Source organism: Brachionichthys hirsutus, chromosome 8, assembly GCF_040956055.1.
Source record: "Brachionichthys hirsutus isolate HB-005 chromosome 8, CSIRO-AGI_Bhir_v1, whole genome shotgun sequence".
Classification (NCBI taxonomy): domain Eukaryota; kingdom Metazoa; phylum Chordata; class Actinopteri; order Lophiiformes; family Brachionichthyidae; genus Brachionichthys; species Brachionichthys hirsutus.
Window position 1 is genome coordinate 8696238 of NC_090904.1, and position 27158 is coordinate 8723395.

At 50.7% G+C, this 27158-nt stretch overlaps 1 protein-coding gene across 1 annotated transcript in view; it reads left to right on the forward strand.

Annotated features, from left to right (window-relative positions):
* The window catches only part of LOC137898715 (bis(5'-adenosyl)-triphosphatase-like), a 64102-nt gene that overhangs the window by 31192 nt on the left and 5752 nt on the right, over nt 1–27158 (forward strand). The window contains exons 4-6 of the mRNA XM_068742757.1: nt 20390–20535; nt 21946–21975; nt 25186–25254. Of these exons, the coding sequence (XP_068598858.1) occupies nt 20390–20535; nt 21946–21975; nt 25186–25254 (245 nt within the window). The remainder of the gene's footprint in view (nt 1–20389; nt 20536–21945; nt 21976–25185; nt 25255–27158) is intronic.

The following is a 27158-nucleotide window of genomic DNA, read 5'->3' on the forward strand; positions in this document are numbered from 1 at the left end:
TGAACCGCTGCTGTCGGGATGAACTCTGCCGCGTTGGGACACTTTCCCCTGAGTTCCCGCTTTCAGGCTCACACTGCCTTATCAAGATCAGGTTCTGCTTTCACCACCAGCGTGAAGGTAATCTCATCGACGCGGACGCAGGCCGACTGGCGCTCTGGGCCGTTGTTTCCTCATCCTACTTTTAGGCTTCAAGGAGGTCGACTGGCCCGGTGTAGCTTATGTAGTCCATTTCCTCGGTTGTAGTTCCTGTTCCTGTTGACGTAGCGTCGTCGCGCTGCTGCAGCGCCCTGATTGTTAGGCCTTCATTAAATGGGAATAAATCAATAGCACCGTCAGACGGGTCCTGACTCCTTATCGCATCCCAAAACGATTCCCGTCCCTCTAATGAACTCCGGGCTCCTGCTTTGTTGCCTTCGTAATATGGCTGTTGTCATTATAGAACGGCGCTAATCAATTAAGTAAATTACTTTTAGGGCGATCATGAGAATTGGAGAGGACAGATTGATGGTACCGACTCGGCGAGGCCGGGCTGTTAACCCGATAAACCCATATGCCGGCGCCGAAGGGGGGGGGGAGGCTGGTCTCTGTGATTCCGGGCCCGTTGATTTGCCCACCCGTCATGAAGTTGAAGGATATTCCCTTCCTGCGCTCCGTTCGCTCGCCGGTCCGCTCCCGACACTTGAAGGACGGACGTTTGAATTCATTAATTAAGTACGAGCGACATTTTAAGAAAACAATTTCACAGTCGAGAGGCGGCCGCGGCGGCGCCTCCGTTTAAGGGCGTGTCTCCGGGCCTCGCTGTTCAGACGTCAACCACTCCCGTCAAGGAGGCCGCGCTTGGACTGTAGAAAAGTTACCGGTCGGGTCACCGTGGAACCGGGCAGGGGGCGGAGCTAGAGAAGGAACTGCTCATCCTGTTGAAGTGTCGTTAAAACACACCTGTGCACGCCTCGTCTCGCCCGTGTTGCCGACCATGTTTCAGTCCGCTGAGAGACGCTGGGGTGATGGAGGAGTGTCTGCGGCGCCGGGTGGAAAAAAAACGAACGCCGCTTCTTTGTTCGCAGACGTGGATGAACAAATCCAAAGGCGGCGGCACGCCCAGACGGGCCCACGGACACGCCGGATCAGAGCGGCGCCAGGAACCGCCTCCATCGCGAGGTCACGCTGTTGACGCTGCCTTCGCTATCAGCCAACATGTGTGTCACTGATTGCTTTACACTGATGGGACCGGAAGCTGATCCAGATGGGTCGGGTCGTTTTTTGGACACGCCTCCACCTCCTCCATGCCTGACGTGCATTTGAATATGTGGCGGCGATTAGCAGCGTCTGATTAATGGCTCGCCGCCCTCATTTCAATAGGCCATGAATAATTCTGCTCCAGGCCAAAGACGTGATTTAGTGCATTTATTGAGAGCAAACGCTGATGTGCAAGGAGATCCATCTGGAGAAGACGAACCAGAACCAGAACCCGCCTCCTATGGTTCCGACAAAGACAACAAGCCACCGATAATGCAAGTGTCGTCTGCACCTTTAAACTTTTTTTTTTGAGGACATCCTGTATATTGCCCTTTGGGGGTGTGGCCTAGAAAGGGTGCAGGAGTGTCATAAACTTCTGGCAGATCATTTTGGGCCAAAATATATTCATGGACAAAAAGTCTCTGTCAGTGATGGAACCAGTTTCAGCTTCACCAGTGAGGCAGAGGATGTTCCAGAACCTCGGTCCAGCCGGAAGAGACCCAGCTCAGAACTGGATCTTGAGCAGACCCTGGGCTGAGGCTTGAGGAACCGTCCAGATGAGCCTGTGATACGCCTCCTTCCTTCGTGTTTACGACTCCTGAACTCCGAGGAAGAAGTCCCTGTTTTCGCTGCGGGGGATGTTCTTTCCTCGTGACTCCGCCCCCTTTCTCCTTGTTGTTTTTCTGATTGTTTTTTTCGCTGCTGTTGCATCAAATCCGCTCTGATGACAGAATATCTGCTGCTATTTAAATGCTAATTTCACTTCCTTCTGCTGGGGGAAACTTTTCCGTCTGCGGTGAGACGGCGGTGGAAGCAGAGCTGTTATCTGTGCCTGGGCGCCGTGTGACGCTCAGCTGAGGTGACGCTGAATACAGGTGATGGCGGCGGGGGAGAGGATGCAGGAGACGAAGCTTCTTAGATAAGAATGCCCTTTAAGTAACTGTCAGAAGCAATTCTTCGTTGGCAGGACTGGAATGTCCGTAGCTTCACGTCGGGTTTCCATGTTGCTCCGGTCCAAACTCGCTCGGAAAACTCCTCCGTCCTCGGAGATCTGAGTGGTGAAGGTTTCTATCAGCGGCGGGTTTGTTTGCGAGTAGTTTTGTTGTTTTTTTGCCGTGTTGTGGATCGGACCATATGTTTCCTCGGCAAGCAGCCTCCCTCGACGACGACATCGGAATGCAGAGATAGCGTTCCCGTCGTTTGCAGAGATCTCGCCGTTCCACGGAGGAATTGATTCTCTGAGCAGCTGGAAGGCATCTGCTGCTGAGGTGTGGTCCTCTCCGTGGCGCCTCACAGCTCCCAAAAAATGTCTCTTCTGAGTAAAACACTGCTGTTTACCGCCTCCGCCTCCTCCTCCACCTCCTCCTCTGCAGACAGACCATAAATCTGCAGCCGGGGAACATCCCATCTGATGCTGCATCCGTTTTTATGACAAAGGCCACGCATCGCCAGGCTAGCGTCTCATTGGTTGGATCCAGAGCTGGTTCTGGTCATGTGTCTGTTTGTACTTGAATACATTCTGATCGGCTCGTGCTACCTGACATATTTTACGTTTTTTTTTGGAACCAAATAATTCAGTTCCATCGCCGTCTTGTTTTAGTGTCGTGTGACTTTGTAAAGACGCAGCTTGTCTTGCGTGATGCTAGCTAGGATTTGGCTTTAGCGTCCTTCGTAGCGGGTTAGACTCAGATCAACGCTGGTTTGTTGCCGTCATCTTTTCAAAGTGGTGTAAAGTTACGCCAAGTCCAAACACAGGTCAGGTCGACGATACGATCGTATTTAAATCTGGAATAACATGTTAGCTACGCTAACAGGCGTCACCCGCCACTATCCTTTTGGCTCAGCTAGCTGTCTCTGACTGGGATGCAAACTGTTGTCCTTGTACGGACTCGCACCGCTGCCGAGTCCACGATCAGGGCCTGGAAGCGCGGCAGGGAAAACGCCAGCGAGTCCTCGTCACCGTTGGGGGCGCTCCTCTTCGTAGCGGGTGAACAAATCCCTGGCAGGGAGCTGATGCAGTGGGAGCATTTTTCATCTCTTTCCATTAATGCTGTTTATATCTTCCCGTCCCAACCCCCAGGAGACGTCAGGTGTTGACCGACATCTTCAACACCTCATTGTCCCAGGGCTCAGTGCCGACGTGTCTGAAGACAGCCACCATCATCCCTGTCCCCAAGACCTCCACAGTATCATGCCTGAACGACTATCGGCCGGTTGCTCTGACTCCGATAGTCATGAAGTGCTTTGAGCGGCTGGTGATGGGGCACATTAAGGACAGCGTCGATGACAGCGTGGACCCCCATCAGTATGCGTACCGGAGGAACCGCTCCACCGACGATGCGATCGCTTCAGTGGTTCACGAGGCCCTGAGTCACCTGGAGACCAGAGATGCTTATGCCAGGCTGCTGTTTCTGGACTTCAGCTCGGCATTTAACACCATCATCCCGCAGACTCTGGTCAACAAACTGGTGACACTGGGGCTGAGCCCATCGATGTGCAACTGGGTTCTGGACTTCCTGACGAACAGGCCGCAGACTGTGAGAATCCGCAACATCTCCTCCGCCCCCATCATCCTCAACACCGGCTCCCCTCAAGGATGCGTTCTGAGCCCTCTGCTGTTCACCCTGCTGACGTATGACTGCAAAGCCAAGTACCCGAGCAGTCATATCGTCAAGTTCGCAGACGACACAGCAGTGGTGGGACGCATCCTCAACAACGACGAGTCGGAGTACATGCAGGAGGTGGAACATCTGGTGCGGTGGTGCAGAGATAATAACCTCTGCATCAATGTGAAGAAAACAAAGGAGATGATTGTGGATTACAGGAAAGGAGGCTACACCCCCCCTCCCCTCCACATCGGAGGAGCGGCTGTCGAGGTGGTCCAGAGCATCAGGTACCTGGGCGTGCACATCGCTAGCGACCTGACATGGAGGACTAACTCAGCCGCCTTAGTGAAGAAGGCCCACCAGCGCCTCTACTTTCTGAGGAGGCTGAGGCGAGCAGGTATGGGCTCCCCTGTCCTTGCGTCCTTCTACAGGTGTGCGGTGGAGAGTGTCCTCTCATCCTGCATCACGGTGTGGTACGGCAGCTGCTCTGCTGCAGACAGGAAGGCCCTGCAGCGGGTGGTTAAATCGGCCCAAAGGACTTCGGAGAGCAGCCTACCCACCGTGAGTGACATTTACAGCAGGAGGTGCAGGAAAAAGGCAACCTGCATCATGAAGGACCCCACCCACCCTGCACACGGACTATTTTCCCCCCTCCCATCTGGGAGGAGGCTGCGCAGCATCAGGGCCAGGACCACCAGGTTCAAAAACAGTTTCTTCCCTGATGCTGTGAGGGTTGTGAACAGAGGATAACTCGGAGGCCAAATGCACTGCTTCCGTGTTGGACCCAAACGGGGATCGTGCAATCACTGTCACTTTGTGCAATCACTGTCACTTTGCCACTTGTCACTTTTTAATTTTGTGTATATATTTACTTTTAGTTGAATGAATGTGTGTTGCGCGCCTCGAGCTGGGACCTGAGTGCTGTTTTTCGTTTGTGCATGAGAGTGTATGAATGACATTAAAGATTTCTTGATTCTTGATTCTTGAAAGCGTCTCAGACTGCCTCGTAATCAAGCAGCCCTATCTGCGTAACTCAATTAGAGCCTCGCCGTGACTTTGAATCCGCTCGCCGTGTTTGTCTCGCTCTCGCCGACTTCAGTCTCCTCGTCTCAGTCCCATTTTGTCTTCTTAATATCAAGGACCGGTGGAATGACAGTCTTCTCTCTGGCTTTATTCTCAAACAGAGAATGAAGGCAGGGACCTGTCCGGGTCATCTAGTCATCACTTTAGGGGACATGTGGACGGATGGAAATGTTTACGTCCCTGCAGTCATTTTGCTGTTCCTGCACTTTTCCTCCCATTCATAAATAGAAATGAGAGGAATCTATGCAAATGCATCTCCTGCCTCCCGCTGCTCCTTTTGCAGCTCGCTCTGTGTTCTCGGTGGAGGAGGTGGAGATGGAGACGCTCCTCCTCACCTGTAACCCGATGGATTGATCGGATCCGTCCTCCGACCAGTTTTTTCAGGAGATGTTAAAATAATAACCCGAATAATTCATCAAATCTTTCACATGTTTATTTAAATATGCAGCAGGATATTAATCCAGGTTTTATCATCTGGTTCTGGACGGACGGCTTCATCTGGGTCGGGTCTGACCTCCGGACCGGATGCAGCCGGGTCCAGTCATTGTGGTTTAGGTCAGGTGATTCAGCAGAGACTTTCTGGTTGGTAGAAGGTGTTGCAAAAGCAAGAATCCACGGCAACAGGTGACCACCAGTCACATGACCTCCTCCCTCCAGCTCCTCCCCCTCCTCTTCGGTCGTAGCGGCGCAGCAGGAGTCCTGATTAGCCCTCCTCTTGAACGTGCCACCGTGCAGATTGATGCGGGTTTGGTTTGGGAGTCATCGCTCCGGCCTTCCTGAATGACGGGGAACGCTTTCCTCTTGGAACATCTGTCCCAGCGGAGCGGCGGGGGGGGGGGGGGGGGTTTAATGATTAGTTATCCATTGATCAAGGCCTGTCTAATGTTTGATCTATCAAACACGGCGCCCGTTGAAGACGACGGAGATGGCGAAGACGATTCTGGCTGATTCTCTCTGATGAAAGGGCCGCCGTGAAAACCCCAGAACCCGTCCTGGATCCATACACCCCTATCGAACAGTAGAACCGTGTCAAACAGCTGCTGACCGTTGGCGGGTCCCAAATCTCTCCTGACTCAACAACTCTTTAGATCCAGCCTATTTGTATTTTGGGGGCTGCTTACCTGGACCGGTATTATGGTTCCCCGCTTTGTTCTGAGGGATCAGATGTTCGAACCAGATTTGAACCGGGCCACCGGGTAGTGAATCAGTATCATGACTGTTGTACCAACACCAGGACCGGTTAAGGGAACCCAAACCGCTGTGGTGGGCCACGGCGCCCCAGTCGCGGGTTAAACCGTAGAACTCTCTGGCTGTTTGCGACACCAGCAGCATTTCATCGTCTGTCGGAGCAGCGAGGCGGCGCTGAGCAAGCAGAACCTGCCGCTTCTGGTCCAGTCGGAGCCACAATGTTTGACTTGGGTGTCAAAACTGATTAAAGTGAATGACGCCGGACCCGAACGTCCTATAAATGATCAGCGCATCGGAGATGATGCTGATGGTGGGGGCGAGCTGATGCGCTAATTGTGATGGAGGGGTGAGCTGATGGGTTTAGATGGGAGCTCAGGAATAACAAGCACACCGGCACTCTGGACAACCGGTGCTAGAAACGGGTCGGGTCTCGACAGCACCGGCAGGAGGAGACCGCAGTACAGCCGAGTCACGGCTGTCAGCTGCTATTAGTCCGCTGAGTCAGGTCCACCAGCAGCTACAGGTGTGTGTGTGTGTGTGTGTGTGTGTGTGCGCGTCTTTTCCCCTTCCGAATAAGACGAACTAATAACTCCCCGTCCAGTTTAAAATCCCGAGGCACCGCTAAAGGTCAGTGAGGGCAGCGTCTCTGAACCGGAGACAGTTATTGGTGTGTTTGCGTGATGAACTACGGTGTGACGTCGATAACACACGTGGTTGATTTAACTTCATCTGCGTAGGATGCTATTGGCAGTGGTTACCGCGGTTACGGGTCTCTAACCAGTGAGGAGGCTCTGGAGGAGGGAGTCTGTGACGTGTCGGTGCTAGTTAGCCGTCCCACCGGTCAGTGAATAAGGGTCTGAAGTGGAGCTGTGGCGGTTAACCGGTATTGATGATGATGTAATGTTTATATCGTGTTAAAAATGTTCATATGATAATATCGTGTAAATGATCTAGTGCGACTTGAACACGCTGTGTTTTCTCCCTCCTCACACACACACACACACATACACACACAAGCACACGGACACGGCAGGAGCAGCAGAAAAAGAGAGAGAATAAAGTTAAAGATTAATTTGAATGATTGCACCATTATTGTTAAAATCTTTGTTGATATCGTTATCGTGCCCGTGATAATTGTGAATAGAAAATCTGATATTGTGACAGCCCTGGTCTGAATGCAACCCGCATCGCCCTGCGTAATCAGCCAATCGGAGCTGGACACGCCCTCAATGCACCCCCCCCCCCCCCCCCTCCCATTATTTTAAACCTGATTGAACCAGACTTGAATGGATCTGAATTCCAAGGTTTGCTTTTAAGAAATCCACATTGAACATATATTTGAAATGGGGGGGGGGGGGGGGGGGGGTGCTGCTGAGCAGGGAACCGGTGCCGGACCCTCTGACGGGCTGCTTGGCCTCTCTTTGTGGAAGTTTGATGTGTTTACCGCAACGAGAGATCAAACTGGAAGCTAACTTTACATCAAACTGCCGCGGTGCGTCCCGGCGGCCGCTTGAAGCTTTTTATGGCTTTAGAGAAAGGCAGACGTCTCAAAAGGCTTCCTGAGCACCAGGTCACTTTGATTAGCATGAAAGGCAGCGATGAGGCTAATTTGGTCACTTCTTCCTGGAGGATTGGTGGCGGACACTTTCATGTCTTTATGGACCAGCGTCTTCTCCTAAAGTGATGGTATTTGCAGACATGAATCCTAAGTCTGTTCCGTCAGAACACTCAGATGATCAACATCAGACCTGGCTGAGGGATCTGCAGCTGCAGCATGCCCCGCCTTCAGGTGACGTCATTTCCTCTAAACTGAAAGATTTCGTTTAGGAGTTTCCTGATCAGAATGAAAACCAGAACGTTCAGAATAAAAAGTCCACGTCTTTTTCTAATCGCTAATAGAAGTTCTGTTCCTTCATCCTCCGGCGCTCGTCGCTGACTGGATCAATCCTTATGCAGATCTATTCTAATTGTAATTTCCCTGAATAACTATCATTATCACACGACACTAAGCTGTCCGTCAACCTGCAGCAGAGTCACCTGAGTCCCCCGCCGCCCCCTTTAGTCCTTTAAAGACACGTCTTCCATGTCCCGCTCATGCAAATCAGCCACAGGCCAGGATTGAACTATTTAAATGTATTTAAATGAAATTGAAATATATTGAGATGAGCGCCCCGGCTGCCCGAGGGCCAAACGGCTGTGATTGCTCTGTGCATTCATGAGGAGGTGTATGTTTTTTAACCGGCCCCCTCTGAGCACGGTCGGACACCTGCAGCCGTCCATTATCTGCCCTCACAGTCCGTCTGCTGCCGGTACCGGGTTCCGATCATTGTTATCAATCAGCTGTACTGGTTATAGTAATAAAACTAAAGTCAACATTTGTTCTATTCATTTACTTTCTTATTATTATGATGCTATTATTTACATTTTTCACATGGGAGGGGGTTCTGAACGGAGGCTTCGCATTACTTTGTTCCTGCTCCTCAGAACGGGAGGAACTTAAATCCAAATCCGAGCGTCCTTGCTGACGGGTCTTTATCTCCCCCTGGGGGGGGGACGGGCTCTGCAGGACGCTATCACACTCATCGTCTGCCACGTTAATCACCTTTAACCACAGGATGCGGTTATTAGCGAGCGAGGTCCCACCGGTGGGTCCATTTCGGATGCTTTAACTAGGCTGCTAGATTAAATTAAAAAGTCAAATGCCACGCAGCGAATCGTAGGTGAAGCCGGCTGCACTTCCTGGGCCGGCAGGCGGAGACGCTCCGGCTGTCAGCAGACACCGAAGACTTGAACATTTAATGAAAACGCTTGTTGCTGTTCAGGTGATTGGCAGGTAGGTTGTTGATTCTTTCCTTCCCGGGTAGATAAAAGTTCCATTGTGTTTGTGATGCGCTCCGTTTGTCTTCTGGACCGCACAACAGGCCGGGCGAGTAGCTTGATTAACTCTCCGGTTTACATCATGTCTTTACAAATAGTGTCTTTCTCTGCTCTAATGGAGTCTCTAAAGCGCTTATGTGGACAGAGTTTGTGGTGAGCAGCACCCGGAGCGCTGAGCGGCGCCGCTGATTGGTGCGTCAGAGGAACTACTGTGTGAAAGGTGCCGAGCAAAACGGAGACTTAACCAGCAGTGTGTAACCTGTGTGTGTTACTAGTGTGTAACCAGTGCTGTGTGTGTTACTAGTGTGTAACCAGCACTGTGTGGGTTACTAGTGTGTAACCAGCGCTGTGTGTGTTACTAGTGTGAAACCGGCGCTGTGTGGGTTACTAGTGTGTAACCAGCGCTGTGTGTGTTACTAGTGTGTAACCGGCGCTGTGTGTGTTACTAGTGTGTAACCGGCGCTGTGTGTGTTACTAGTGTGTAACCGGCGCTGTGTGTGTTACTAGTGTGTAACCGGCGCTGTGTGTGTTACTAGTGTGTAACCGGCGCTGTGTGTGTTACTAGTGTGTAACCAGTGCTGTGTGTGTTACTAGTGTGTAACCAGCGCTGTGTGTGTTACTAGTGTGTAACCGGCGCTGTGTGTGTTACTAGTGTGTAACCGGCGCTGTGTGTGTTACTAGTGTGTAACCGGCGCTGTGTGTGTTACTAGTGTGTAACCGGCGCTGTGTGTGTTACTAGTGTGTAACCGGCACTGTGTGTGTTACTAGTGTGTAACCGGCGCTGTGTGTGTTACTAGTGTGTAACCAGCGCTGTGTGTGTTACTAGTGTGTAACCAGCGCTGTGTGTGTTACTAGTGTGTAACCAGCGCTGTGTGTGTTACTAGTGTGTAACCAGCGCTGTGTGTGTTACTAGTGTGTAACCAGCGCTGTGTGTTACTAGTGTGTAACCAGCGCTGTGTGGGTTACTAGTGTGTAACCAGCGCTGTGTGTGTTACTAGTGTGTAACCGGCACTGTGTGTGTTACTAGTGTGAAACCGGCGCTGTGTGGGTTACTAGTGTGTAACCGGCGCTGTGTGTGTTACTAGTGTGTAACCAGCGCTGTGTGTGTTACTAGTGTGTAACCAGCGCTGTGTGTGTTACTAGTGTGTAACCAGCGCTGTGTGGGTTACTAGTGTGTAACCAGCGCTGTGTGGGTTACTAGTGTGTAACCAGCGCTGTGTGGGTTACTAGTGTGTAACCAGCGCTGTGTGGGTTACTAGTGTGTAACCAGCGCTGTGTGTGTTACTAGTGTGTAACCAGCGCTGTGTGGGTTACTAGTGTGTAACCAACAGTGTCATTGCCGGTCTTAGGTGTGTTCTGGTCCTGGTCTCCGGTCTTAGGTGTGTTCTGGTCCTGGTCTCCGGTCTCAGGTGGGTTCTGGTCCTGGTCTCCGGTCTTAGGTGGGTTCTGGTCCTTGTCTACGGTCTCAGGTGGGTTCTGGTCCTCGTTGCCGGACTCCTCGGCGCTGACGTTTCCTCTTTGTGGTTCCACAAAACAAATAATTGCAGTAATTTGAAGAGCGGCGCTGAAAGGATGCAATTATCAGATTTAAAGCGCGGCTGAAGTAAACGCTCATAATTGGATGTAATTAGGAGTTTAACAGCAAAACACTGGAACGCGGCTCCGAGGCTCGTCTGCGTGCTCACGCTCCTGTCGGCATCATCTTCCTCATCATTCCTGTAAATGACATCATTTATCCAGAAGCAAACAGATGTTGGCGCATGCTGTCGTACAAACGCACAAGGAAGCAGCAACGGACTGTCTTCCTTTTTGTTTTCACTTCCCCCCCCTTACCGTTCTGCCCTCTGTCTTTATCCTCTCCTCCTCATCACGTCCTTCTCAGCTCAGACTTGGAAATCTATATTTAAGCTACTTGCGAGACTCAAAGCTTGAAAAACTTGCAGCATAACTAGTATTCTGACGAAGAATTAATGTTTCTGCCAGCCTCGGGGCATGGACAGAAGAGCCTTCACTAAAAATCATTCCACGCAGCGGGATGGAGCACGGCGGCGGCGGCGGCTGCTGCTCAGGCATACAGAGCAGGTCTCGACTTCCTCCCTGAGCCCAGAGATTAGTAAAGCAACAGGAGGCGGTTCCATTACAGTCTGCGGTCCGGTGCCATGAGAATACGACCCGGATGAACCCGGCTTCGTGATGGAGGCGGGTGATGGCAGGTGTACCGGCAGGAGAGCTTCGATCAGTCACATGTTTGGTTAATATCATACCCGATCCGACCAGACAGCAATGACGCTGCCTTTACCTTAAGATGTGGATCGGGTGGCAGCGGACGGCAGGGCCCTGAATGACCCGGTCCCCGGACAACGAGACTAGCTTTCGGGACATGGGACAAGCAGGTGACATGATTATTATTAGTGCGGCAGAACCGAGCCGGAGATCGACTTCTTGATCTCGTTGCTCCCTGCAGATGTTTGCGCAGAGATATAAGGAGTGACGGCAAACATCTCAATCCCTGAGAGAAACACAACTCACAGCGCGGCACTGACGGAGTGGACCCAAATGTTGATCAGTGGCTTAAAAGGTTCTGGAGTTCAGTAGGCGTTGAGATGTCTCGCCATCCATCAGCTGGGCCGAAAGATTCCCGGCTCTGAGATGCTGCGTCCGAGCGGTGAAGGGAAAACATTCACGGAACCCAAAAGAAGTATAATCCCACGAAAGAGGAACTAGAGAATCAAAGATCCGTCAGATTCACATGACTGATTAGAGGCTGTGGCAGGTGAAGACGGGACATAGAAGGAGAATCAAGGAAGGGAAGCAATGGAATTAACAGAAGAAGGAACACTGGAAGACTTCTTCACTTTGACCTGCTTTTATTGGTGAGACACTTGGACTAGAATCAGACTGGAAGCAGACTAGAAGCAGACTAGAATCAGACTGGAAGCAGACTAGAAGCAGACTAGAAGCAGACTAGAAGCAGACTAGAATCAGACTGGAAGCAGACTAGAAGCAGACTTGTCTCCTGAGGCGATCAGCTCTCACAGTTTTAGAGGAAATCTTCAGGCCGTGATGAATCTGATCTCGCTTCAGGATATGAAATACATTTTCTCCCTCTTTTCATGCAGGTTGAAAATATATTTAAAATATTCAAGTTGTAAGGATTGGTATTGGTATTGGCGTCCCAATCCATTAATTCCCCGGATCAAAGTGGGGTTTAACTCTGAGTGAAACAGGATTCGTGCTCCGGCGGAGAACTTGAAGCTCGGTCCCGGCGAGCGGCGCCGTCAGGCTGTTTTTGTTCTGCTGCTTTTAGCTGCTGGGAGACGCTTTGAAGCTCCTGCTGTCTTCTCCTTGTGAAGTCATTATCCGGATGATGTTCGGCCAGCTCCTCCATCAGGTTCTGGACTCCGTGGTATTGGTGTTCCAACTCTCGTGATGCTTGACGAGGATCCAGGGGCCATTGTCCCCGTCTTCTCCTACTGTTTATCAGGGACGGTTTTAATATACAAGAACCGAGGAGCCCACTCAGGTTCGCTGGATGTTTTGATCACGCCTCGGTTCCCTTGGTGATTCATGCCGTATCTGCAAGCAAAACAAAAACTTACCAGACGGACAAAGTGTTTCTAAATGTTGGAGAAACTTTAGGATGAATATTCTCACGAGTAAAATTCAGAGGGATTTTCTATAATGTATAATGTATAATGTCTGGTCTTCTGTGAATCTGAACCAGAACCTGGACTGTTTCACTGTGTGAACCAGAACCTAGACTCTTTCACTGTGTGAACCTGAAACTGAACTGTTTCACTGTGTGAACCTGAAACTGAACTGTTTCACTGTGTGAACCCGAACCTGAACTGTTTCACTGTGTGAACCTGAACCTGAACTGTTTCACTGTGTGAACCCGAACCTGGACTGTTTCACTGTGTGAACCCGAACCTAGACTCTTTCACTGTGTGAACCTGAACCTGAACTGTTTCACTGTGCGAACCCGAACCTGGACTGTTTCACTGTGTGAACCTTTTTTTATTCATTTTAAATGATAATCTTTGCTATGACCACCGATAGAACATTCCCAGCAGCATCACTGAGAACAAGAAGATGGGTGGAGGGAGGGAGGGAGGGATGGATGGATGGATGGATGGAGGGAGGGAGGAAAATATCCACCACCGCAGCCATATTCCATTGAAACCAGTAATCAGAGTGGATTGATGCCCAGTTCTCCCAGTACGATGTGGTGATTCATCCTCAGCACAGTTCACGGCTGCTGCAGAGGAGTCCGTTCCTTTAATGTCATGGTTCCGGGTATAAGATGGCGATGACGACGTTAAACTGTAGAACACCTTCAACCGGGGTTTGGACCTGGAGATGAATTGTTATTCTGAAGAACTCTACTGGGATCGCTAGTCTTTACTGCGGCACTAGAAACGTTTCTCTCCTGATTCTCAGCCCACGCTCTCGGATTGATGATGTCATAAAGAACCGGCTGATATCGATCAGTTCAGTGAAGTAGCCTGGCTGGCTGCATCAAAGGTTCAGGCATTAAACTCGGTCCTGAATGCATCGTAATCTGCATTCTGCTGGACGTCTTCATCAATCATCGAGTCCGCATGCAGCTCGTGAGGCGTATTGATCCAGCGAATGTAACACGGTCTTGAAGACCACATCTATAATGCATCGTAGGGCATTCATAGTCGGTTATAAAGCATTCATTATGACTTGATGCAGACACAAACGCTGCTCCCTCTGACGGATGGGAGATTGTATTTAAAGTAAGCACATCCTTCATGGGGTGGAGACAACAAAAACGACAACAACTGTGTGAGACAGACAAAAACGTCTACATTTATAAATGTAAAGCCTAAACTTTAGATTTTAGGGCAGAGATTTTACTTTGATCTGATCCGGGGTCTGATCTGGTTTCTTCTGCTGCCTTGATTCGTTTTATTTACAGTTCATGACGCCTGCTGCTTGGTTGGTTGTTTGTTTCGCTGTTTTGTTGTCTGCCTCTTCATATCAGATCAGACATTGATTGGACATGATTGTTTGGTGGAGCAGCGCCCCCTTCAGGCATGTTCTTCATCCCGGACGGACTGATGTGTTATCTTTGGGCAAGGGGTTTAGGGTTAGAGTTGAGGGTTGACAGGAACAGCCAGGGTGGCGAGGTTTGGATCATGGTTAAGGTAAAAGGTTAGGGTTAAGGGTTAGGTTTAAGGGTTTGGGTTTGGGTCAGGGTTAGGGTTAAGGTTAATGTTCATTTGACACGAATAGCCAGGGTGGCGATATTTGTGTCATGGTTAAGGTAAAAGGTTTGGGTTAAGGGTTAGGTTTAAGGATTTGGGTCAGGGTTAGGGTTAAGGTCACTGCCTTAAGCTGCCATCTAGTGGATGCTACGTGACACGCGCGTTAGCTGTGATTGCGTGAATTCCTTTGACTAGTCGGAAAACAATGATTTTAATTCATCCCTGCGATTTTAGCAGCCACTGCTAAAAGTTGAGGTTATTTATTGCTGTAGTGGAAACATGGAATTGCTCTTAAATTACTGCTGAAAAATAAAGCCGACAGTCATTTTTCAGCTAATTCCAGGCCCTCCATCTTGCCTGTCCCGCTGGGGTGACTCGCATGTTGCCGGGAGCAGATCCTCTCCCGGCGAAGACGAATGCCTCCAACAGTAATGTGAATGGATCTCTTTGGCAGCTTCTGAGAGCTGACCGGAACGACTCATCTTTCATACTGCAGGAGATTTATAGATTGTCACCTCAGCACTTTCCTCTCTTGAAATGCTCGTTGTGGCCCGAACCCCAGAGGGGAGCAAAAACAAAACACCCGGAGCCATTTGTTCAGCCTTCACAGCTCCCATCTCCACGACAACCGATGGCTTCAGGTGCGTATCAAAGAGGAAACACGCGGGCCAAGGTGTCACAGATCTGAGTAGGGGGCAATAATAAAAACCTCGGAAGAACGAGACAGAAATGCCTTCAGGCTGCCTTTAGGGGAACGTGTCAAACAGGAGCGCTGTTCAGCAGTGGATGGTACCAACGCCGTCACTCACCGTTGCTATGGCGGCGGCGGCGATGGACCTGTTTGTCAGAGAGCAGAAACCGGCATCAATTGTTAATAGTCGCTTCTCTTTTGTGCAGGTCTTAGTTTGATATTCCTCACTTATAAACCACAACAACATTAGCATCCAGTCTGTCTTATCCAGAGAAGAAGAAGAAGAAACAGCGCCACCACCTGTCTGTGTTGTTGTCACTTCCACAGTGCCATCCTCAGATTATGTTAGCTTCTAATTAGCATGTTGCTAAGGAAGTTCAGATGAAGTCGGTGTCTGACTGTGTTAGCTAATGCTAGTAAAAGCCAAACCAGGGCGGAGTCTCTAGATCAGACAATCATTGGTTCAGGTGAATGAGAAATGTGATGATGTCACAATGAGACGGAGCCGCTGGCTTCCTGCTTCCTGCTCTGGCATTTTTGTGGGAGTGTTAAGCTCGAGAATCCGTCTGACCCGAAGGACGGAGACGACGGCTGAGATGTCCTCGTCTCTCAGCTCCATGTCCTTGGAAGCGTTTACCACAAATATTGATTTCTGCCCCTTTCGCTCTTCCTCCTTTCTTCTCATCCGCGACTCTCTTTAATCATTTCAGATTCCTAGGTCCGTTCAACATTGATGGAATCGATTGGCTGAGACAAACCTGCCGAGTTCTGTCCAATGCGTTTCTTTAAGTCCACTTGTAGTACGTCGGAGACCTTGAGTTGGGATCGATCGGGCAGGATGGATGAGCGGTTGAGGACCGATCTTTATTAGCTGTGGCTTGAGGCTCAGGTGACTGACGACGTTAAAGCGACCAATCGCTGCTTTCGGTCGTTTTTCTTGCCCGTCATGAGAAAGCGAAGCTTTTTCTTCCCTGTGATTTGATTCGTCTGGCCCGAACCCGTCGCTTTCATCTGACCTGGTTCCGTTTAACTGTAAATGAAGATGCTGCACTTGAACTGAAACTCGGACCCGACTTCGGGTGGGCCGAACACCTGAGGCAGTTTGCGGGGGTTTCTTCCAGATGCTAACCGGAACCGGGAGAATGTTGCCCCAGTGCTTGGGTCTGTAAGGAGTTATCAAACCCGATCACACACCGATGGCCATCCGAGTGGTCTCTGTGGTTTTATCCGGTCCGAGGAGGGGGGGGTGCGTTCCCAGAGCCTGAGATCTCAGCGGGATCGGGCTTGGGAGGAGACTCGTGTTTGTTATCCCGGATGATTCCTCGTGGGTTTTGTCTTTCTTTCTCTGCTCTCTCCGTCCGATGTCCCCCGCGAGTCTCCTCGTCCTTTGTCTCCGGGCTGTGGATTGGCTTAGGCCGGCTTAAGAACGTCTAATCCGAGTTGACAGTGAAGTAATTATTGCGGAAGCTGGCTTCGGGTATTGAACGAGAGCCTCGGCAGCGATTGACAGCCGACGGGGAATTCTATTTTTAGAGTCGACTTTGGTGTCGTGAGAAATTGGACCTTTCAGGCTTCGCCCACCTCAGCTGATTGAAACTTTGGCCATCGGTGTGTGATCGGGTTTGATAACTTCATCAGAATCACTTTATCGCCATCTATTGAATGAACCGCGCCTCAATCTGAGCTGTCAATCAGAGCCTGGAGGAGTGTCCGATTCATTGATGATGCAGGCCACGCCCGCTCTTCCCCACATGCTGTCAGTCCGAGCTTACTGAAGGGCGGGGTCTCTGGTTGGCCCAGAGTCGACCATCCGACCCTCGTGAAGCTTCCAGTTTCCGTTCTTGCGGCTGTCCTCCTCGTTCCTGGTTAGCCAATCACTGACGGGCGCGGCTTCAGCGTAGGCGTGGCGTCCTCCAGACGTCCACACAATGCCTGTCAAATCTCAATAGAGTGCATTTACATTGGAGTCAGATTCTATTTCCCAGCTCTTGTTGAGCGATGCCAGGAATGATGTGTGTTTCGGCTGCCGGTTTTCCGGTGAGTCGACGTTTGTGAGCTGGAGGCTTTGTTCTTCTGAAAGGAACATGACGGGGAGCATTTATTCGTCTCCCGTCTCCCGTCTCCGTCCTCGCCGCCTGTCAGCGCTCCGTTTGCCCAGGCCGAAATTCTCCTCATTGGCAGGAGGCGCTCCTCCCCTCTGGCGCTGCTTTGTGGGGATTTACTCCTTTAATCTAGCGCTTGGACTGAAACCTTTATGAAGGAGGAAGCAGCGACGAACAGGAGGAAATAGGCTGAGCTTTACGTCCATGTTAGAGGAAAGATCCAACAAAGGGATGCACAGCAACATTTCAGATTAGATTAGATCCGATCAGATTAGATTAGAGCAAATCAGATTAAATTAGATCAAAGCAAATCAGATTATAGATAAAATAAAATCAGATAAAATTAAATTAGATCAGATTAGATCAGATTAAATGTAGATCAGAAAAGATTAGATAAAATCAGATTAGATTAGATCAGATCACATTAGATTAGATTTAATTCAGATCAGACTATATTAAATTGAATTAAATTAGATAAAACTAGATTAGTTTAGATATGATCAGATTAAATTAGATTAGGCCACATTAGATTCGATTAGATGAATTAAAACAATATATCAATAGACATATTGTTGACAATGCAACACAAATGGGCAACCATCACCATGAAACGGCTGTTGTAGATCAATAACAATGGATCAGATCTGGATCAGTAGAACTCTGGCATCGCGGGGCTGAAGAACGCCACCGCTGCTTCTCTGAGGAGAGCTTGAACGCTGATCACTGAACCGGTTTATTGATCTGGATGGCACCCACATCAATAAACCGGATCCATGAGGAAAAACCAAGCCCATGAAGAAGCGGAGCGTCGATCTGGATCTGTGTGATTCTAGCAGGTGTAAATAAAGTTGTTCCATTCAGGCATCTTATTCCCTTCCTGTCCGGTATTTATCCTGCCCAGATGGATGTCGGAGCCGTGTGCCATTTAGCGAGCTGTGATTGGCTGCCGGGGTCGTCGGAGGCCAGCTGTAATCGGTGGAATGAGCCAATTGTTGCAGCAGTGATGGATCTCTTTGTTTGGGCAATGGAGGATTTGGAGCTGCCAAGGAAAAGGGCATTTTGATTCATCTGAGGTTCTGCTGCTCCTTCAGCAGGACCAGAGAGAGGGAGAGAGACACCGTCGGACGGAGAGAGAGGGAAGCCGTTCCTCTTATTATTTATCGCAGCGAGCGTTCCTGAGACCGGAGGCCGTTAAACATTTACCGCCAGATGTCAGTCAGGCTATAAATACCACAGCTGAGTCTTAAAGGGGCGCTGCCACTTTTAAAGGTCAGCCCGTAACCTGTGGAACAGCCGCAGATAGAGCCTGGTGACGTCACGCTGATGTCACAGACGCATCGTTTAGTTCCCCACCTCTGGCAGGACGCAGTCACGTGATCACGGGGTCAGATCTTGTTCAATAATCCAGTGCTACCCAGTGAGAACCGACGCAGGCACGGGGAGAACCCAGACAGAACCCACGCAGACACGGGGAGAACCCGGACAGAACCCACGCAGGCACAGGGAGAACCCGGACAGAACCAACGCAGGCACGGGGAGAACCCGGACAGAACCCATGCAGACACAGGGAGAACCCGGACAGAACCCACGCAGACACAGGGAGAACCCGGACAGAACCCACGCAGGCACAGGGAGAACCCGGACAGAACCAACGCAGGCACGGGGAGAACCCGGACAGAACCCATGCAGACACAGGGAGAACCCGGACAGAACCCACACAGAGACGTCAGTTCAGGGGCTGTCGGGGGTTCTGGGGTTGTTGGAGATATTTGAGTGATTCCTAAATGAATAATTGATTGTTTATGAAATAGATAATTCAACAGATGAATTCTGTTGAATTTAACTCCTATTGTCGCCGCCGCCATTGAAGCTAACCCGTTAGCATCTTGCGTGGCGCCGTCGTGCAGCACACGTCTGTTTCACATTCCATTTCTAAAGCTGGTAGTCGTCCCACATCCCATCATCCTCCCGCTCCGGTGTGAGCATTCCGGACCCCGTCCATTAACACCTCCTCCTCGTTCGTCATTTGTCATTATATTCCTAATTCATTCGATGGTCTCCTGGCGTGAACCGCCCACAGAACCCCATCAGAATTAGTATGTAATGTGAAATTGGTGTGATTCTCCTGGGATGGGATGGGGGGGGGGGGTCACTGAGGAGGACCAGGAGGAGCGTGGTTGGGCTGGGATGGGATGGGACAGATGTTTCCCCTCAAAGAAATGATTGCATTTGCAATGTAGAACCGACCCGCGACGCCTTGTTCTTATTACATGCGCCGCAGCCCCGGCAGCCAATCAGACGGCGGCAGCCAGATGACTGTTGTGACAGATAATAATGGGATATGAACAGATGGTTTTCTCACCGTATGGAAAGGAAATCTCATCCTTCAAACCGCCCGACTGGGGCAGCCGGCCGGAGACGAGGCGAGATGAGATTGGCCCCCGGGCAGAGACATATGGAGCGCTCCCCTCTTACCCACACAATGGCTGTGGGGGCGGAACCGTTGTCCCCCCTGGAACGCCGGCGGGCCCGGGCCAGGCGTGATCCACGGAACAACGCATTGAAAGGTGCTGCGTGTGTTGGCAGCTTGTGAAAGGTTAGGTGGAGGTGACGCATGGAGCGGCGGGCGGCGGCGGCCAGGGACGCTCGGGGCCCCTCCTGCTGCTGCCAGGTGTCGTTCTGCTGATTGAGGTTCCTACGGTCCACAAGGAGCCCCCTTTGATCAGAACCGGTCCCCATCAGAACCACCACTCCATCCAGTGCAATCAGCCACAGTCCAAGGCCTTTATTTGAGCTTCACGCGATCCGTAGGTGTGTTTTAATGACCCGGGATGCGGGGGCGGGGACATCGGCTCAGGTGATGTCTGGTTGTTGTGTGTTGTCTCGCACACTTTGTCGGTTGTGTTTGTGTCTCTCCCAGACGAGGCCGCTGTAGCATGAAATGCTGTGGATGTAATGATCTCCTCACAATAAGACGGCGCTTCAGGAGCAGCAGACGCCCCCCCCTCCTCCTCCTCCTCCCCCTCCGCTGCTGTTTTAATGGTTTCTCTTAAAGCTTCGTTTTACATCTCTGCGTTTTCATGAGGGGAATATTAAACAGTTTGATTCATAAACGCCTGGATGTCGTCTGAAAGTAGGAATAAATCTTTGGATGTTCTTTACGAATTGATGCTTTAAATGGAGGTTTAGTAACAACCAGCCGACGCCCACCCCGACATGTCCGTCGTACCTGACAGCAGGCCCGTCATTTTCTCCACATTCTTTTACTGGTTTTTCGGTTTGTTGTGTTGCTGGTCTGTTGGACCAAAGCCCAGAGGTCGGAGGTCAGCCTGTCCTGTTTCAGCTCAGGCCTCCTTAACGCGCCTCCTTCAGATGTCTTGGTGTGTCCTCTCAGACCGGTGGAGCGCTTTCGGGACCTCCGTCCTGACGAGGTGTCGGATCTATTCAGAACCACTCAGAGAATCGCCAACGTAGTGGAGGAACACTTCGGCGCCTCGTCGCTGACCATCTCCATTCAGGTAAAACACTGTGGGGGGGGGGGGGGGACTCAGTTCCATTGCTCTTCTTCAGGTGAACCTTGTCTGGATCCAGATGGCCCACCTGAAGACGACGCCGCTGTTTCACCGTGGAGCTCCAGAGATTATCGGCGGGTGAAGACCCTAACCAGACTCTTCATCACCCTGGAGACGGTTCAGGTTGGGGACGTGGGGGCCAATCACAAGTTTTCATCCCCCTGATTTTGAACGTTTGGGTGAAGATCGAGTTTAGATGAAGAGCTGGAACGAATAAATGCGTTTCAGTTGCACCTAAGAAAGAGAAGATCTACGGGGTAATGGGATTTGAAACTTGTTCCAATAGTCTCGCTCCTTGGGCAGATTTTTCCAGGAGGCGGTTGGAATGCTGCGTTGGAGTTTCCATCATCATCCCTGCTGACATGTGATGGAAGCTAAACGCAAAGCCGACTCCGAGGCCCAGGCGGCTTCTCGTCTCACACCGACGGGCTTATTCTGCATAACTGGCGATATATATGCTAATCTCAAAATAGCACGTAGCTCGGCCTGTCGGAGAAAGTCTTTCACAGGTTAGAAGAGAAGAGAGAAAAGAATCTGTACCTGACATTATGTCCTGGCAGGCGAGGAGGAGGAGGAGTCACAGCTCCCGGGTCACCTCCCGACATTTAACTGGCTCACACAGACCAACGTGGTGATGACATCACAGCATTGCATCGTCACTGCACAGGATGAGGTCATCATCGTGTAAAAGCGGTCCCTGGTTCAATAAAAAATAAGGTGGAGGAAAGGATGTCGCATTAATTAGATTCAATGTGACTGAAAAGAAGACAAAAGACACGGACAGCGGGAAGACACATCCAGCGTCTTTGGACGCAAGAGAAGACAGGAGACAGCAGGTAAAACACAAAGGTGTTGAAGAGGCGGGAAGGAGATGGGACAGGGAGTGTCAAACCAAAACAAGACATAAGACTCCCAGCGGCTCTACGGGTTCGAAGCCGCTTCAAACCTGGAAACAGGCTGACCGACGGAAGAAGATCCAGTTCCTCAAACCGGCCGAGTCTTTTTTTGTTAGCAGGTAAAGATTTATTTGTGCTTCGGGGCAGGATGGAGAAGAAAAGAGCAAACTCCCCAGAGAGCGTCTCTGGGTTCTGATTCAGCGACGAGTCAAACCGAGTCACAACGCAGTCAGCGTCCACCGACCGGAGGGTCGGGGTCGGATCCCCAACGTCTCCCTCCTGGAAGAAGAACAGCGACGTCTTTGATGATTTTACAAACGTGGAGGAAACGGAAATCTTTTCTGATTACTGGAGGACAGTCCTGCAGCGGATCTGAAATTAGAACCTGTCTCTGAATTATTGATGTCAATATTTGGGAATGCCCAGCCCTTTTCTAATTACCCCTCTCTGTTCCCACCAGGACGGCCCTGAAGCTGGACAAACCGTGAAGGTGAGAACTTAATGATTCACCTCCTTTAAATATGCCATGAGGCCGCCGCAACATTTAGACACCACGAAACCATCATTGCCTTTGCAGCCCTAAACTCTTGGCATGGCTGAATCATTTAGGCATCTTTCCTACACGGTTGGAATAATTTCTGAACGGAATGATTGGAGCTCTCTTGGGATTGGCTGAGGTCCATCGGGGAGTAGGGGTTGAGTTACAGCCACTGTCGAGCTGGACTCCACCTATCATATGCTGAGCCAGTCTCCCATTGGTGGATCATCAAGCATTGGTTCAGGTGGATACAAATGTGATGATGTCATAGCCGTGCATGCATCATCAGTGTGTGGCCAGCAGGTCGTATGACATCATCAGTGTGTGACCAGCAGGCTGTATGACATCATCAGTGTGTGACCAGCAGGCTGTATGACATCATCAGTGTGTGACCAGCAGGTTGTGTGACATCATCCATGTGTGTATGACATCACTAGTGTGTGATCAGCAGGTCAAGATGAAACTTGTAAAATGTGTTAATACCACCGGGGGCAGCGTAGCGATGATTCAGGCACGACAATAAAAAGAAGAGGGAAAACGGCAACGTTGTCCTTCTGGCGTCCTCCTGTCCTTAATGTCCTCATGGACGGTGTAGATCTTTACCGCCACCTGTTCCTTGTACTTGCTGACTCTTCGCTGCCCTCTTGTGGACGCATCCGCACTGGCATAAAGGATGGATGGAGGGACTGTGGAGGAAGGTGTGTGTTTGCTCTCTAACCTCCCCCGGGTCAGAATCCCTCCTGTGGGATACGAGGGGACGCCCTCAGCCTTCTGCTTTGTAAATATTACATCCGATCATCTTTATCCACCAGCAGCTCATATCGAACAGACGGATTTACTCCGTAAACAAGCCGATCCATTAACGTGATAAATCACTATCATCACACCGAGTTTTCCATAAGACAAAAACAAAATCCAATTCCATCATTCAGGAGCCGGAGATTTGTCTTGTGTCTGCGTGACTCCGGGCGCCGACTTTATAAGAGTGCATTTGCCTCTCTTATTCAATCAAGCCACCATTTTTATTGGCGGCGTTCCGGCACATGATTGCAATAACCCAGCTGATGAATGGGGGCGCGGCGGGGCGCGGTGCGACTGCAGCAGGCGTGCGTCACGCTCTGAGGTCATCACCAGACAGGGCTCCACATCCAGAGCTGCTGGTGTTCAGATGACTGGATGAAGTACGGAGACGACGGCCCGTCCATTCCCGCCTTGATCCGCGACCGCAGGACGCTTCGCAGCTAAGGCTACGGCTAAAGTAGGACCACCCACCGCCGCCGCCAATCCCAGCCGCCCAAAGACCCTTTTTGTGCTTCCGGATGAAAAGTAATTTAATCTCAATGAATCCGAAGATGGAAAATGGAAAAATAAAGATCTTTAGAAAGACATTGCTGTCCCGCGGCACGGAGTGAAGCTTGCTCTTTGAGGGAGGGAGGCGGAGGGGAGGCGACATCCTGCTGGACGGTCGGACTGAACGGCGAGACAAACCTGCATGGAGTCACGTCTGGCTGACGAGGAGGCGTGGCCCGCTGATGACCGGCGCCTTGTTGGTTCACGCTTTAGCTTTAGTGCTAGCATAGCATGACAAGCTGGAGTCAGCAGGAAGTGACTGAACCACTGACCAATCGAAACACGCTCTGATGTCAACGCGACAGGACTGCATTTGTAGGAAGCATCAAAAGCACCAACCGGGGTTTTCAGGTCACACGATGAGCATCAACCAATCAGGGATGGTTTGCAGGATGATGATGATGATGATGAATATATTTATTAGACATCAGTGGGACGTTGAGCTGCTGTGGACGAGGCCCGATCTTTCTGGGCTTCTTCTTTATTTTACTCTTAAGGCCCCCCTCTGGCCGGCTGTAGGTCTTCCAGGTGAGTTTTTCATCTGTACCTGCAGACAAGGCTCAGGGCAAACTAGTCTTACTACTCCCCAGCAGCATTATGTAAAGATGGAGATCAGCTTGGGTGTCTTAACCCAAAAATAAGCAGCTCTACCTCCCTGTAGCTGCTCACGGCTTGTATTGCTGTCATCTTCATCAGGAACAGCGTTCGTCCTCTTCCTCGCCGGCTGCGGCGCTTTGCTCTGTTTCCTGCAGGCGAGGGTTTATTTCTGGTGTACTTGTGATCTTTATTGTCTGTGAGTTATGAAAGCAGCCTGAAGTCATCTTCCTCCTGCGAGGAAGAAAAATCCACTCAGCCTCTCCTCATCTTCATTCATTTCCCAGCAGAACCGAAGAATCAAAATTACCAAAGTGAACTTGAACCAGTCTAAACAAGATGGAAGCAAGGCATTGTGGGTAGAATGTCTGTTCTTATAGTTGCGGACCTCCTCTTACCGATCCCATCTGTGGTTGGTGGGGGGTGCGGGGTACACCTGAAACCTGACTGCAGGATGACGGAAATCCTGAATGACTCTGACCCACCTGCAGGGGCAGCGGATCCTGAGCCTGATCTGGATCCTGATCTGGATCTGGATCCACATTGTGGCAACATTAGGAGTTCTCCGATGCCCTGGAGGTATTTGCGTGTCGTGGGGGGCAATCACCCCCTGGTGGAGGCAGTTGTTCCTGTTCCATCACTGCGCTGTGGTGAACGGTGGAGGCAGGGCGTTCTAAACGGAACAAAGCGGCGTGCTTGGAGGCGCCGCGCCTCCTTTAATGAGGTCGTTTACATAATGCCTGCATTATTAAATTTACCTACCTGGAGGAACGTTTCTGAATTAGAAGGGATCATGTTGGGGGAGGGTTATTTATCACGGAACCAGGAGGCTGCGGCGGGACGTACGGGAAGTTAAAGAGACCTGATGCGTGTGTGTGTGTGTGTGTGTGTGTATGTGTGTGTGTGTGGCGTCTACTTTGTGTTGTTTGTTGTTTGTGCATTTTATTGGATAAAGCAGCATTTTAGGGGTATTACCATGTCGACCAATCAGAACTCAGAGTTAACCATACAGACGGGGGTGGGGGGGGCAGAAGAGAGGAGTCAATTAAATCCTTAAATACATAAAAACAAAGAGTCTCTGAGGTGTGCAGGTGGGACACTCCTGCAATCCGGGCGTGGCCTCCTGTGAATGATTAAAGCCTCTCAGCCTGTCAGGCGAGTCCCAGGTCAAAGACGGCCCCTTCCTCCAGAGTCCTGAACCGTCTTCTCTGTTCGCAGCATGTCCACGTCCATGTCCTGCCCAGGAAGCCCGGCGACTTCGAGCGCAACGACAGCATCTACGAGCAGGTAAGACGGAGTTTAATGTTCTCTCCGTGTCTGCGTGGGTTCTCTCTGGGTTCTCTCCGGGTTCTCCGGTTTCCTCCAAAAACACGCAGCTTCGTTAAACGGATCACTCCAAATTGTCCGTAGCTGTGAATGATTGTCTGTCTCTGTGTGGCCCTGCAATGAACTGGTGACTTGTCCAGGGTGTACCCCACCTCTTGCCCGTAGACTGCTGGGATAGGCTCCAGAAACGGAAGAGCTAATGTTCGCTCACATTAGCTAATGTTGTTGTTTTTTGCTGTTGTTCAGCTGTGTTTATAAACATGTGCGGGGGGGTGTGGCTTTTCTGTGCGACTGGAAGCTAGTAGCACTTAGCAGCTACTAGCTCATCGCTGTGAGGGGTAGGGATGGGACTCCGGAGTCGATTCATTTAGATGAAGAGGAGCAGGAGGAGGCGGCTCCGTGATGGAGGCTAGGCTAAACGCCGCTGCGGCTATCTATCGCCTTGTTTGCTCCCCTCGTATCTCCGTCTCCCTCTCATGTAGCAGATGGCGCATCCAATTTCCTTTACAGTGTCGACGTTCCCAAAAAGGGCTGTCACAGAGCATCATCGGCGCTCCGAGGCCCGTTTGTGTTTCACTCACTTTAAAAGATATAGAGGCGGCTCTGGCTCTCCGTAAATGTATTCCCGTTTCGTTGTTCCCGGAGAAAACCGGAATTAAATCCCACCTCCGTGGAACGCTGCAGGTCGCAAGTTGCAAGTTTCAAGCCTTCATCCTGACAGCTGGTAGCATGTCTCCTCCTCATCACTGCAACTGAACACATCAAACCGATTAAAGGCTGATCACATGTCCATCACATCGATCAATCAGAATGAAACCTCGAATCAAACTGTCGGTGTCCAAAGAGTCTTTGTGGAGGCGGAGGATGGGATGGACGGAGAACAGGAATCAATCCAGAGCGGAATGAGACATCTACCAGAAACCAGTTAAGCCATCCTTGAGTTTGACCTCTGGAGAACTCCGCCCCCTACTGGCCAGAAACATCAAAGGTGTGTCAGGCCGCCCTTCCTGTCTGAGGTCACACCCACCTCTCCTCCTCCGGCAGCTACACCTGTGGTGCTTTTACCTGTCGTGTCTATCCTCTGTAATAGCCTAATCCAGTTTGCTCCCAGCGAGTCCCATCTGTCCTCCCGTGAGGACACTAACCGGAGCTCGGCGTCGGGCGCCGGCGAGCCGAAACCTTCGCGATGTGCTGACAGCGTGTTTGATGAAGCTGAGGTTTGACAGACAGCATTGAACATATTTAGTGCAGCATATGTTCACCGGTTTACTCTCTTTTTACCCCCGTCCCTCAGCGGTGCCGCCAACCTTGCCGTTTTGACTCCTCCTCACCTTCTCAATATGCTAATGTGTTGAAACCTCCCAGGACCGGCCCGTGAAGCCGGGACCATCTGATGTGTTGAGCGGCTACAGCTTGAAGTCATTTTCCTTGGCAGCTAAGTGAGAGTGTAGTTCAGAGGATGTCAGGGAACGTGTTGATTTGTGCCTCATTTAATATGCTAATTTACGCATGACTCCTGAGCTGTGATTGGCAGCCCACTCCAAATCCCCTCCTCTGACCCCAGAAACAAATTCATGTAGAACGTTTGCTCAACTTACATGAAAGACCTGATAATGACTGAAACCTCCAGAAACATCATGTGACATCAAAGAACACGAAAACAACAACAACAACAACAACAGAAAATGTTATCAGAAAACTTCAGTCGTTTTCAGCCTGTTTACACAGCAAAGCTGAAAACGTAACATTTTTCCTGTGCATGCCGGGCCACTAGAAGGCAGTGTCACGTCAAAGTCAACGCCACAGAATAACCCCTGGGTCGCGACTCAGCACATCTGCTCGTCTTCTTCGGACCGGGACGGTCC